We start from the raw sequence: 14282 nt of genomic DNA on the forward strand, positions 1-14282 counted from the left end.
TTTTGGGTTTCTGAGAGCCACTGATTTTTAGAACCTACTTCCTGAGCCTGAGAATCAGAAAGAATCCAATGAAGTATTTCATAATTTTGTTTTGTACTCTGCTGGATATCTGAATAAAGTTCATGACTCATGGCTATTGTGGCTATTCCAGATGAAAAAAAAAAATGTTGACATACAAGGCCAACCTGTTTAATTCAGTAAGGATTTAAAGCAAAGTGAATTCCCACTTCTACTTTCTTGGTCATCCTAATGAGAGGCCATAGGTTATTGTCATTAGAAGCCTAGGCTTTGAAGTTGGACAGATAAGGATTTGCATTTTGGTTTCACCACTCTGGCTGCTCTGAGGAAAACACTAGGGAAAGGAGTAGGGAGTGGGTGTGTTAATGGAAGTGGGAAATTGGTTAAGAGGCAATTGTAGTAGTATGGGAGAATAATGATGGTAAGCATAGACTAGGATGGCAACAGAGGAAGTAATATGTCATATTTGGAATGTATTTTGAGGGTAGAACTGACAGGACTGCCTAATGGATTGGATATCAGCAGAGAAATGGGGGTTGGAGGCAGGAAGAGGCACAGCATTCAAGGATGAGTTCTAGGGTTTTAGCCCAAGCAATTGGGTGAATGGTAGAGACAAAGAGAAGTAGATTTGGGAGCAAGTAAAAGGTCAGGAAATCAGGACTTTTGTTTGGATAAGCTAAAATGCTTATTATGCATCTAAGTGGAAATGTTAAGTAAATACTTGTATATACTTGTTAAAAGAAGTTGAGTTAGAGATAAATTGGAGAATCATTATTGCGTAGATAATATTTAAGAAAAAAGATTCCTTTAAGATAACTTTTTTTTTATGATAGCTTTTTTGAGAAGTTTTGTTGTATAGGAGAGCAGAGAAGTGGGGTAGTATCTAGTAGTGAATGTGGGATTGAGAATGTTTTCAAAGGCTGTTTTATAAGATCCACTAGAGGAAAAAAATGACCCACATGATAACTATAAGAAGCAAGGTCCTCATAAGCAAGAGGGGATAGGAACTGTGCCCAAGTTTGGCCTTGAATAGGAACAGAGGTGTTTCATATATTAAACAGTCATCAAGGCAGGGTATATGATTATAAATACTGGTGTATTTGTAGATTCTGTAGATTCAGTTGGTAGTAGAAAAATGAAATAATCATTCTGATTGTGTCTATTTATCATTAAAATAAGAAACAAGGTCATTATCTAAGGGGGTTGCCCTTTAAAATTTTACACAATTTTTTAAGCTAAAAAGGTTAGGTTTAAAGAAATGTGTTCTAGGGGGCACCTAGGTGGCTCAGTCAGTTAAGCATCTGCCTTCACCTCAGATCTTGATCCTGGAGTCACAGAATCAAGCCCCACATCGGGCTTCCTACTCAGTGGGGTATCTGCTTCTCCCTCTGACTCTCCCCACTCTCGTGCTCTGTCACTTTCTCTCTCTCAAATAAATGGATGCAATCTTAAAAAGAAAGGAGAAGGAAGGGAAGGAAAGTGTTCTGGTGGCCTGCTTCGGATATTGTTTCCAATTCCCCCTGGGACATGCAGCCATTTTGCTTGGCCCTTAAGCATACATAGGTAGATAACTGAGAGAACTAATCTATTAAAATAGCATCTAAGCTCCTGAATTCTGTATCATGGCATGCAGGGCCCTGTAGGAGCTTGTCTCTGCCTGCCTGTCCCTTTCTCCCACTCACACTCCCCTTTTGCTCTCGCCCACTTCTCCTTGCACTCTGTCCTCTAAAATCCTCATCCAGTTGACTTTTCCACATTACAGTGCCTCTGTTCACAATGTGCACTCTGCTTGCAATGCCCTGACCACCCTCTTTTATCTTCCGCCTAACTTCTTTTCTCCTCGGTTTAGGCGGAACATTTGGGGAGCTTTCTTTAACCTGTTCACTCAGAATGAAGTGATTCCTTTGAACCTTGACTTTATTATATTAAAACTATGTTTGTGTTTCTTTCTCCCTGCTGAATTATCAGGTGCTTCTTGAGCACAGGCCTGGCACATAGTATCCTCCTGGTAAATGTTTGCAGAACTGAAATGGCTTGAATGTCTTTACTTAATTTTTACTACTTGGCTTATAGCCATAATAACCAGGTAGGAAGTAGGAAGTAGTGGTAATCTCCATAGTAAGCTGTATTGGTAAACACAACTTTGTGGAGGTTCCACAGAATCTGCAAAATTATCTATTTGACCCTATGACATGATAAGATGGATGCTAAATAACTTCCTCTCTCCCTTCTCACTTTTTTAGTGTGAAGAGTGGTCAGATTCGAAATTTGGAGTCAGCCCGTGTCTCAATGGTTGGCCAAGTCAAACAGTAGGTCTTATTTTTCCCTGTTGGGCTGGTTAGAGACTGAAACATGGTGAGGGAATTACAGATTGCTTCTTGTTATACACCTGTTCTACTATCCTGAATGCCTTTATTATTTTAGATAATTTTTACAAATGAGCTCAGTTAGGCTAGCCTCATAGCTTTTCTTTTTTGAAGAACTCCCAAAGCCTGTATAATACAGGATTACCTTTTTAATGCAACTCTGCGTCTTAAAAAGTGAAGAATCCCAGAGAATGGACATTAAAAACTATTTTAAGGGTCCACTCTAGTGCTGAAAGCTATGATTTTATTCTGGTAATGGTCTCCTTAGCCAAACCTGATTGTGAGGAAATCACAGTATAAAAGCTTTAGTGAAAGCCAGATTCTAAGGCTAAGCTAAAGTTATATAGCCCAACTGATCTTCTTGGATAGGGTTACATGAGTCCTGAGTATGGCTTTGTAGTCACAAAATAAACTTTTGATAAATTGAGAAAATGTTGCCCAGTGGAACAGATAGGGAACACAAGAGTTGATAAAAATGATAATGGCATTACTGAATGCCTGCTATTTGCCAGGCACTGTGCCAGGTATTTAATATCCATGTTCTCATTTTAAAAATCCTGTGGAAATTTTAAACCTATAAAAGTAGAATAATACAATGAACCCCAGTATACACATTGCCTGTTTTCAACAGTTACTGACTCATGGCCAGTCTTGTTTCATCTGTGCCTCTTATTTTCCCCTAATTACAGAATATTTTTAAATAAATTCCAAGATTTCAGGATACCCTAAATGGTAAGGACACTTAAAACACAATCACAATACCGTTATCACACCTAAAAAAGTTAATAATTCCTCAGTATCATCAAATGTCCATTCAGTATTCACATTTCTAATCGTCTCACTGATAATTTTTTATAAGTCAAATGAGAATCACAATAAGGTAGATACATAGCAATTGGAGGATATAACTCTTAAGTATCTTTTAATTTATAGGTTCCACTTGTCTTATTTTTTTTCCTTGCAATTTATTTGTTGAAGAAATCTGGTTGTTTGCCCTGTAGAATTTCCCACAATCTGGATTTTCTGATTGATTCCTGAAGGTGTAATTTAACATGTTCCTCTCTTCACTGTATCATCTGTAAATTGTTAGTTAGATCCTGAGATTTGATCAAGTTCAGGTTTGTTTGTTGTTATTTTGGCTTTTTATTTGTTTATAAGAATAGGTACTGCCATTAGGAAGCATGTAATTTCTGGTTGTCTCTTTTTTTGAGTGTTGGTAGCCATCGATGATCATGACCTAGATTCATTAATTCATTCGCACCATCTCATTTAGTCTTTACAATACCTCTTTAAGATAAGTATTGTTTTATAGGTGAGAAAATGGAAGTTCAGAAAGGTAAGGTAGCTTTCCCAGGATCACACAGCTAGTGAATGAGAGTGCTCAGAATCAGTCTCCTGTGTATTTGACTTCAAGGCCTGTATCATGGTCTTTATGCCTAAACATACAATTTGAGTAGTAATATCTAGTGGACACAATGCAGTCTTTAAGCTGTGAAACTGCCCACTTTTCAATGCCTAAATATTTTGGGATCAGATTTATTTAAGCAGTGGTAAAGCATTTTGTGAGGAAGTTATATGGCTTGTATTCAGGTAGTTCAGCAATTTTTAAATTTTACCTAGTAGGTAAATTTAAGTGGTGTCTTCTCTTAATATGTAAACTTGTGTATATAGTGTGTGTTTTAATTGTCACATAGATACTAGATAGAACCTTCCTGCCCTTCTTGATGTAGGTGAAATTCTCTTGAACCTCCTAATCCATAGCTGTGGAAATCCAAAGCACATGTTGTTTTTTTGTTATACTACCTTGACCCTAGATGTGAAACTTGATACCTCAAGTCCCATAGAACACCCCCACTTGACAAAACAGTTTGTGAACATATACTTTACTGAGATTGGTAGAGGAGAAAAGGAAGACAAGTTATCACTGTTAAAAATCCACCATTGAAGTTTCACTGACCGTTCAGTTTATCTTAACTTGTTCTCTCTCCTCTTCTCCCTTCTCTCTCCCTTTCAAGAGCAAAATAACAAATACTTCTTTATCATGCAGAACAGACCTTAGTACTAGCTGATGCCTAGGCCCTTGGGAATTTTACCTTTAATATTGTCAGTGTATTTTTTCAACAAGTTCTTTCTAAGAGGAATTATGTTATCAGCGGTTCATATAATAATAATTTTTCTACCTAATTATGTAATATTGTTTTTTAGAGGAAAAACAACAACAGTAGTTGGTTAGATCAGATGTTCTAATCCCCAAGGTTCAGCTAGCTATGGTTATTGTAATTGTCAGTTTCCATCAGCTAATTGAAAGTGGGGGCCTTTTACCGTGCTGTTTAAGCCTTGTTCTATTGTAAGCAGGGTACAGTAGAAAAGTTCCATGCTTTCAGGTAAATTGGGCCTGGATTTGCCTTCCAGCCTCAACTAGTTATGAGCCAGGTGATTTTGGACAACTTTTTTATTTTTCAGGGCTACTTCATAGGATTGTTATGAGGATTATACAAGATAATGTCAATAAAACTCTTGTCACCATGCCACAGGAAATGATTACTCTCTTCTGTGGGTCAGTACTGGTGCAAGAACTGGAAACCAGCCCTTGGAATATAGTCATACCTTCCATGGCCATGACCTTCCACAGCCCTGGTCTATTTCTGCACATTTTAAAGTGCACATTGTTTACATCCTCCTTCTCCCAGAAGCATTAAGTTTTAACTGACATTTGATTGTAAAAGACTATGAGTTTCAGTATCTCTGAGATAATTTGTGTATAAAAGAAAGATGTATGATAGCACTTAAAAAAAACAACAAACCACCTAGGTGTGAAGGAATTACAAGTCCAGAAGGCTCAAAATCTATAGTGGAAGGAATCATAGAGGAAGAAGAAGAAGACGAAGAAGGAAGTGAATCCGTAAACAAGAGGAAAAAGGAAGATGACATGGAGGTGAGTGAAAGCTGGCATTCTTGGAAGGATGGGGCAGTGAGTGGTTCAGAGTGTGTGGGGGTGGTGAGGGGGGTGGTAAGGGGGAGGTGACATGTTCTTTTTGTTCACCATTAGATATTTTAGGGGGTGAAGATGTTATCGTAATAGATATTTAGGTTAACTATAAGATACAAGGCACTTGTTGATAGCTTTGACAAATTGGAACATAAAACTTACAGTATATACCCTACCCTCAAACAGACTGCTCTCTCATCAGATTCTTTCTCACCTCAGTACTTCTGTTCCTATGGTTTATCTCATGAGAAAGTCTGATTTCCTACGCTAAGCCCATCAGATCTTACTCATCTTTCAAGGTGTATCTCCGGGGAAGTTTTCCAACCTCATTTTATATCAGTCCCTCTCCAGTATAGCACTGAGAGTCTAAATGACATAACTTAGCACTTTCTTTTTTGAAGTTGTGGCTAAGTCATAGAATTGATTTTCATAAACCACATTCAAAGATACGATGGTCTCCTGTAGTCATCCCTAGAATGCAGATTCAGCATTCTCTAATTGCACAAGAATTGTCTCCCAACAAAAATAGCCTGTGTATTTTGAGCACAGGAACTAATGTTCTATATGAATTTCCCTCAGCATTTAGCTTGGGGGTGTGTGTGTGTAGCAAGTGTTCTGTGAGTACTTGTTGAACACTTGATTTGAGGATAGTAATGGGAAAGGGTGTGTTTTTTCTTGGAAATGGTTAGTGAGCATGAGCAGCAGACTTTCTGGGATGGATTATAAACATCTTACTAATGGCAAGTAATGGACTTGGTATATACCACATATTCCCTTATGTTTGGAGATGTTACTATTAGCAAGGAGGAGAGGACAATTGATCCTTGAACAATGTGGGGGTTAGGGACACTGACTTCCAACACTGGCAAAAATCCAACTATAACTTTTGGGGTGCCTGGGTAACTCAGTTGGTTAAGTGTCTGACTCTGTTTCAGCTCAGGTCACGATCTTAGGGTCATGAAATTGAACCCTGTGTGGGGCCCCGCGCTGGGCATGGAGACTGCTTAAAATTGTCTTTCTCCCTCTCCTTCTGCCCCACTGCACACACCCCCACCCCGCACATTTGCGCTCTCAAGAAAAAAAAACAACAACTATAACTTTTGGCTCCCTAAAAACTTAATCACTTATAATCTACTGTTGACCAGAAGCCTTACCAATAAAATAAGTAGTTGATTAATACATAATTTGTATATTTATATGCATTAAATACTATATTCTTATAATAAAGTAGCTAGACAAAAGGAAATGTTCTTAAGAAAATTACAAGGAAGAGGGGCCCCTGGGTGGCTCAGTCGTTAAGCATCTGCCTTTGGCTCAGGTCATGATCCCAGCGTCCCGGGATTGAGCCCCGCATCGGGCTCCCTGCTCAGCAGGAAGCCTGCTTCTCCCTCTCATGTTCCCTCTCTCGCTGCGTCTCTCTCTGTTAAATAAATAAATAAAATCTTAAAAAAAAAAAAAAAGAAAATCATGAGGATGAGAAAATACATTGTAGTACTGTACTGTTTCCAAATCCAGGTATAAGTGGACCTTGCACAGTCCAAACCTATATTGTTTAAACATCAACTGTATCTTTTTTTAAACAGAATTTTTAATTTAATGAGGATCTTTTGTCATCCTTAAGATAAATAAATAATTCTTTGTACCTCTTTGGAATTTACAAAAATATAAACAGTGCATGATTAATTTGCCTTCCCTAACTCTGTGGGGTGAAAAGAGATCTTTTCTCCCATGTTAACAGTGTAGAAACTTGAGACTCAGAGATGAAGGACTTTCCCAAAGTAATCAAGTAATATTTAGTAGATCTGAGACTCTGATACAAACTGTCAATGACTTTTTGCCTTTTATGTGCTGGGAGCTATACTAAGTACATCACATTTATCATCCCTAGTTCTCATTTTAGCTCTGCATTGTAGATATTATCACTGTTTTACAATTCAGGCGCAGATTCTTGCCTACAGACTCCTATAAATGTTGGTGCTAAAACATACCCAGGTCTTCTGGTTTTTAATTCCAGCTCATTTTTCCTTTGTAATTTTTTTATAAGCCCAGTTACATGGAGTTTAGTATACTCCAGCAGTTTTGTTAGGAGGGCAGACTGAAACACATCAGACAATAAGGAGTACAGCTAAAACAGTCAACCCTTGAGGAAGGACATAAACCCCAAACAACACAACTAATGTTCTTGCAACTAGTAGATAAACAGATCCTGGACATTGAATGCACAGCATAATAATTATAGGCAATGATACTATGTTATAAACTTCAAAGTTGCTAAGAGACTAGGTCTTAATTGTTCCTAGTACAAAATAAAAAATGATAATTATGTGACATGATAGAGGTGTTAGCTATCCTATGGTGTTGCATATTGCGGCGTATAAATGTATCAAGTCAACACATTGTACACCTTAAACCAACACAATGTTATATGTTCTTTATCTCAATAAAGAAAAATAAAAAAATAAAATGATGGAGAAAATATTGATAATGTAAATTAAACTTAACTACAACAAGAAAAACAGTCACAACTTCTAAAGCATGGCAGCCAGGGGCCATTTAGAGCCTATTAGCCCTTAGGGGGATATCTCTGTTATAACTAATATAAAACATGGTGTTTGAAGTGATCCTGAGACATAACATAAGAGTTCTTACATCCATTTTGCTGTGTAAAAGAAGACAAGATATACGTTGGCAGTGGGGGGTGATGTCTAATACAATATGGTTAAAATACAGAAAAGAAAAGGGAAGCTTTAACCTTTGGTCCTTAAAGTAATAAACTTCAGTTGTCCAGGAGGTATTCCTTTATGCATAAATCTCTTTTTTAAAACTGCTTTATTGAAAGGTAACTCATCCAAAGTATACAATTCAGTGGTTGTTAGTAGATTCACAGGGTTGTGCAACCATTGCAGCAATCTAATTCTAGAACATTTTCATCACTTTTTAAAAAAATGTCATACCTGTTTGCATTCTCTTCCCATGTCTCCCCAATATCAGCCCTAGGCATCCACTAATCTACTTTCTGTCTCTGTAGATCTGCCTAATCTGGACATTAAATATAAATGAATATACATAGTCAGTCTTGTGACTGGCTTCTTTTACCTTAGCGTAATGTTTTCAAGGTTCATCTGTATTGTAGCATGTATCAGTACTTCATTCCTGTTTATGGCTGAATAATATTCCTTTGTATGGTTAGACCACATTTTTTTTTATCCATTCATCAGTGGTCATTTGGATTTGTTTCACTTTTTGTCTGTTATGAACAATGCTGGTATGAACATTTGTGTACACGTTTTTGTGTGGACATAGGTTTTTATTTTTCTTGGGTATACACCTACCAGTGGAATTGCTGGATGCTAATTCTGTGTTTAATCATTTGAAAAATAGCCAGACTATTTTATATTCCTACCACCAGTGTCTGAGTGTTCCAGTTTTTCTACATCCTTGTCAGTACTTGTAACATTGTCCCTCTTTTTGATTATAGACATCCTAATGGGTATGAAGTGGTATCTCATTGTGGTTTTGATTTACATTTTCCTGATGACTATTGCTAGATACAAGTCCCTGATTTGCAAATGTTTTCTCCTGTTATACGGGTTGTCATTTCATGTTCTTGATGGTGTTCTTCAATGATGAAATTCATTTTATCTAGTTGCTGTTTTGTTATGTCACATCTAAGAAGGTTTTGCCTAGTCCAAGGTCACAAAGACTTATACATACGTTTTCTTCTGAGTTTTCTAGTTTTAGCTCTTATATTTAGGTCTATGATCCATTTTGAGTTAATTTTTGTGTATAGTATGAGGGTAGGAGGTGTAACTTCATTCTTTTGCACGTGGATGTCCAGCTGTCCCAGGACCATTTTTTGGTAAGACCCCACTTTCCCATGTAATTGTCTTGCATTCCTTTTTGGAAATCAAATGGCCATAAATGCCAGTTTATCTCTGGACTCTCAATTCTGTTCCATTGATATATATGTCTACCCTCTTATGCAAGTGCCACTGTCTTCATTATTGTAGCTTCATAGCAAGTTTTGAAATCAGGAAGTGTAAGTCTTCCAGCTTTGCTCTTCTTTTTCAAGGTAATTGAAATCCCATATTTTTTTTTAAGATTTTATTTATTTAAGGGGAGTAAGTCTGAGGGGGAGACGAACCATTAGAGACGATGGACTCTGAAAAACAAACTGAGGGTTCTAGAGGGGAGGGGGGTAGGGGGATGGGTTAGCCTGGTGATGGGTATTAAAGAGGGCACATTCTGCGTGGAGCACTGGGTGTTATGCACAAACAATGAATCATGGAACACTACATCAAAAACTAATGATGTAATGTATGGAGATTAACATAACAATAAAAATTATTTTAAAAAAGATTTTATTTATTTATTTGACAGAGAGAGACACAGCAAGAGAAGGAACACAAGCAGGGGGAGTGGGAGAGGGAAAAGCAAGCTTCCCGAGGAGCAGGGAGCCCGATGTGGGGCTTGATCCCAGGACCCGGGGATCATGACCTGAGCCTTAGGCAGACGCTTAAGGACTGAGCCACCCAGGTGCCCCGAAATCCCATATTCTTAAGATTTTGTTTTTTTAGGGGCACCTGGGTGGCTCAGATGGTTAAGCGTCTGCCTTCGGCTCAGGTCATGGTCCCAGGGTCCTGGGATCGAGCCCCGCATCAGGCTCCCTGCTCAGCAGGAAGCCTGCTTCTCCCATTCCCCCTGCTTGTGTTCCTTCTCTCGCTTTGTCTCTCTGTGTCAAATAAATAAATAAAATCTTTAAAAAAAAAAGATTTTGTTTTTTTAATTACTTGTTATGTGCCAGACCATGTTCCTATTGTTTTACATACATGAGTATCTTTAGTTTATCCTTACAATAATCTTTTGAGATTTTGTGTTGCCCACTTTATAGCTAAGAAAACAGGCCTGAAGAAGTTAGGTTAACTTTCCCAAGGGACCCACAGTTTATTAGCTGATGATGGAGGTGGGATTTGCATTAAATCCAAGTCTGACTGACACAAAACCTATCTTTCTAAATGCTTTTCAAGTGACGTGTTGGGAAATAATGCAAAGCCTCTGGTTGATGCCCTTGTGTGGAGAACCACATCCTGCCCACGTGAACATCCCAGGATGATTGGTAGCCAGCTTTCTGCCTCTCCTATCCAGCAGTTAGATCTCATTACATCGATCTATTTTTTTTTCTTTTCTTTCTTTAGTTGTCTTTTTTCAAGTTTTTATTTAAATTCCAGTTAGTTAACATACAGTGTAATATTAGTTTCAGGGGTAGAATTTGGTGACTCATCGCTTATATACAATACCCCATGCTCATCACAAGTGCCCTCCTTAATATCTATCACCCATTTAACCCATCCCTCCACCTACCTGCCCTCCAGCAACCCTCAGTTTGTTCTCTATAGTTTAAAGAGTCTGTTTTCTGGTTTGCCTCTCTTTTTTCCCCCCATGTTCATCTGTTTTGTTTCTTACATTGATCTGATTTATTACCATTTGTCAGAGGAAGGAATCTCAACTAAATTAACTTTATGATCCAGCTCTCCAGAGAGAGGATATATTATTATAACCCTAAATACAGGAGCAACTCTAATTATATCCAGATTTTTTCTTTGTTTTTATATTTTTAGTACTTGAACTCCTTTTTTAAAATTTCTTCTTTTTTTTTTAAAGATTTTATTTATTTATTAGAGAGAGACAGAGCACAACCAGAGGGAGAGGCAGAGGGAGAGGGAGCAGACTCCCCGCTGAGCAGGGAGCCCGACATGGGGCTCGATCCCAGGATCCTAGGATCATGACCTGAGCTGAAGGCAGATGCTTAACCATCTGAGCCACCCAGGCACCCCTTAAAATTTCTTTTTATAATATTACTATCCTTGGAAGTTCCCTTACTTTAAATTTGTCATTTGCGTATGAAGCACAATGTATATTTAGGAAGGTCTTACTGTCTCCGACTGTGGAATCTATTAGAAGTGGCTCATAAGTGTTGTACATGCATTGTTTAGTGAGAACTAGAAGACCCAAATTTCCTGACTACCCATCCAGTGATCTTTTTTACACCTCATAGAAGTAGAATCAGTGTTTGTCTTTTTGTGACTGGCTTATTTTAGTTAACACAATGTCTTCAAGTTTCCTCTATGTTGTAGCGTGTGTCAAGATTTCCTTCTTTAAGGCTAAATAATATGTATATAACACATTTTGTTTATCCATTCATATCGATAGATATTTGGATTGTTTACACCTCTTGACTGTTGTCAGTATGCTGCTATGCACATGGGTCTGCAAATATCTCTTCAGACCCTGCTCTCACTTCTTCTGGCTGTATACCCAGAAGTAAGATTGCTGGATCTTATGGTAGTTCTACTTTTAATTTTTGAGTAACTACCATGCTGTCTTCATAGTGATTGTACAATTGTATAATCCCACCAACAGTGCCCCAAGTGTTCCAGTTTCTCCACATCTTTGCCAATGCTTATTTTGTCTTTTTCGAGAATAGCCATCCTAATGGGTACAAAGTGATATCTCATTGTGGTTTTGATTTGCATTTCCCTAATGGTTAGTGAAGTTGAGTATCTTTTTGTGTACTTATTGGCCATTCTTTTCTTTGGAGAAATGTCTGTTCATGTCCTTTGCCCATTTTTTAATCAGGTTATTTGATTTTTTGTTATTGAATTGTAGGAATCCTTTATATATTCTGAATATTGACCCCTTATCATATATATGATTTGCAAATATTTTCTCCCATTCCATACAATGCCTTTTCACTTTGTTGATTGTGTTCTTTGATGCACAGAAGTTTTTAAGTTTGATGTAGTCCATTTGTCTATTTTTGCTTTTGTTGCCTTTGCTTTTGGTGTCATAACCGAGAAATCATTGTCAAATTCAATGTCATGAAAAGCTATATGAAGCGTTCCTCTATGTTTTCTTCTAGAAGTTTTATAGTTTTAGGTCTTATATTTAGGTGTTTAATCTGTTTGAGTTAAACTTGTGTATTGTCCCAACTTTTTTGCATGTGGATATCCAATTTTCCCAATACCATTTGTTAAAAAGACTGTTTTTTCTCCATTGAGTCAACTTGGACCCTTGTTGAAGATCATTTGGCCATATATGTGAGAGTTTATTTCTGGGTTCTCTAGTGTATATACCAGTACCATACTGTTTTGATTACTGTAGCTTTGTAATATATTTTGAAATTAGAGAGCATGCATCTTCCAATTTTATTCTTTTAAAAAATTGTTTTGGCTGTTTGAGGTCCCTTGAGATTCCGAATGAACTTTTGATGAGTTTTTCTATTTTTGCAAGAATGTCATTTGGATTTTGATAGGGATTGTTTTGAATCTGCAGATCACTTTGGGTAGTATGGACATCTTAACCATCCAGTGATCTCTAACACAATATGTTGGTGTCTCATGTTCACTTCTAGATTTTCATATTGTAGTAACCACAATATGAAGTATCCCAATTATTTATTTCAGTTATAATATTTCAAATTTTCAGTGATGAAGAAAAGTATAGAAAATCATTTATTTGTTCATCTTGTATTTGATGAGTACATACTCTGTGCCTGTCTAGTATGTATCAGGATTTAACATACATTTTGTACTATTTGTGTCAGATTTCCTTTTTCAGATTACTATTGCATGAACATGATACCATTATCATAAATTAAAATATAAGAAAAAATGCTCTGCCAACAAATCAACATATTTTCACTTTTCCCTTCCAGTTCTTTCCCTGTGTGTACCACATTTTTCCAGTAGTAATCCTCACTTAGATGACATGTTACACTCTGTTTCTTTCTCTTAATATTATATCATAAGTATTTTTTTATACTGTACTGTGCTTTTTGTAATTATCCTTTTGATGGATATGTTCTTTTTGTCAAATGGATATAAGAGAAGCTCAGTCTTGGCTACCATTTACTAGCTTTGTGATCTTAAGAAAGTCTTCTAAGTTCACTGAAATTAATAGAAGTAAAAAGTAAACTTCTGGTTATCTAAACATGGAAATTACAACAATAACCTATATCACAAAGCTGTTTTAGTAATTAAGTGTATATGAAAATGTCTGGGACCTAGTAGCCCCTTAATAAGTGCTAGTTTCCTTCCCTTTCCTTTTCCCAGGGACCTAGTTTTTGTCCTCTTCCTCCGGGGGTTGCCCTCAGAGACTCAGAACTTGCTCTTTTTCCTCCAGACCAAGAAAGACCATCCGTACACTTGGAGAATCGAACTGGCAAAAACAGAAAAATACTGGGATGGCTGGTTCCGAGGCTTATCCAATCTCTTTCTTAGTTGTCCTATTCCTAAATTGCTGCTCTTGGCTGGTAAGTGTGTATGTGTGTGTATTAGCTCAGGCTGCCATAACAAAATACTGTAGATTGGGTGCTTAAACAACAAATTCATTTTCTCACAGTACTGGAGGCCGGAAGTCTGAGATCAGGGTATTAGCACAGTGAAATTCTGGTGGGAGCTTTCTTACTGGCTTGCAGACACTGTATCCTTCCATGGCAGAAGAGAGAGCAAAAGCAAACTCTTTGGTGTTTATTCTTAAAAGGACACTAATCCTGTCATATGAGGGCCCTACCCATATGACCCCATTTAATCTTTTTTTTCATGTTTTATGTCTTATATAACTTCTTGTAAATTATATATTTTTTTAATTTTTTAATTTTTATTTTGTTATGTTAATCACCATACATTACATCATTAATTTTTGATGTAGTGTTCCATGATTCATTGTTTGTGCATAACACCCAGTGCTCCATGCAGTACGTGCCCTCTTTAATACCCATCACCAGGCTAACCCATCCCCCCACCCCCCTCCCCTCTAGAACCCTCAGTTTGTTTTTCAGAGTCCATAGTCTCTCATGGTTCGTCTCCCCCTCCAACTCCCCCCTCTTCATTTTTTCCTTACTACTATCT

General features: G+C 37.3%; 1 protein-coding gene across 2 annotated transcripts in view; it reads left to right on the forward strand.

The window, feature by feature from the left end:
• Positions 1 to 14282, forward strand: part of PPME1 (protein phosphatase methylesterase 1) — an 88031-nt gene that overhangs the window by 57286 nt on the left and 16463 nt on the right. For both annotated transcript variants that reach the window (XM_025894208.2, XM_025894207.2), the window contains exons 8-10: positions 2262 to 2327; positions 5196 to 5319; positions 13555 to 13684. In XM_025894208.2, coding sequence (XP_025749993.1) covers positions 2262 to 2327; positions 5196 to 5319; positions 13555 to 13684 — 320 coding nt within the window. The remainder of the gene's footprint in view (positions 1 to 2261; positions 2328 to 5195; positions 5320 to 13554; positions 13685 to 14282) is intronic.

Source organism: Callorhinus ursinus, unplaced genomic scaffold (genome assembly GCF_003265705.2).
Source record: "Callorhinus ursinus isolate GAN/ISIS: 27379988/994484 unplaced genomic scaffold, GSC_fseal_2.0 scaffold35, whole genome shotgun sequence".
Lineage (NCBI taxonomy): Eukaryota > Metazoa > Chordata > Mammalia > Carnivora > Otariidae > Callorhinus > Callorhinus ursinus.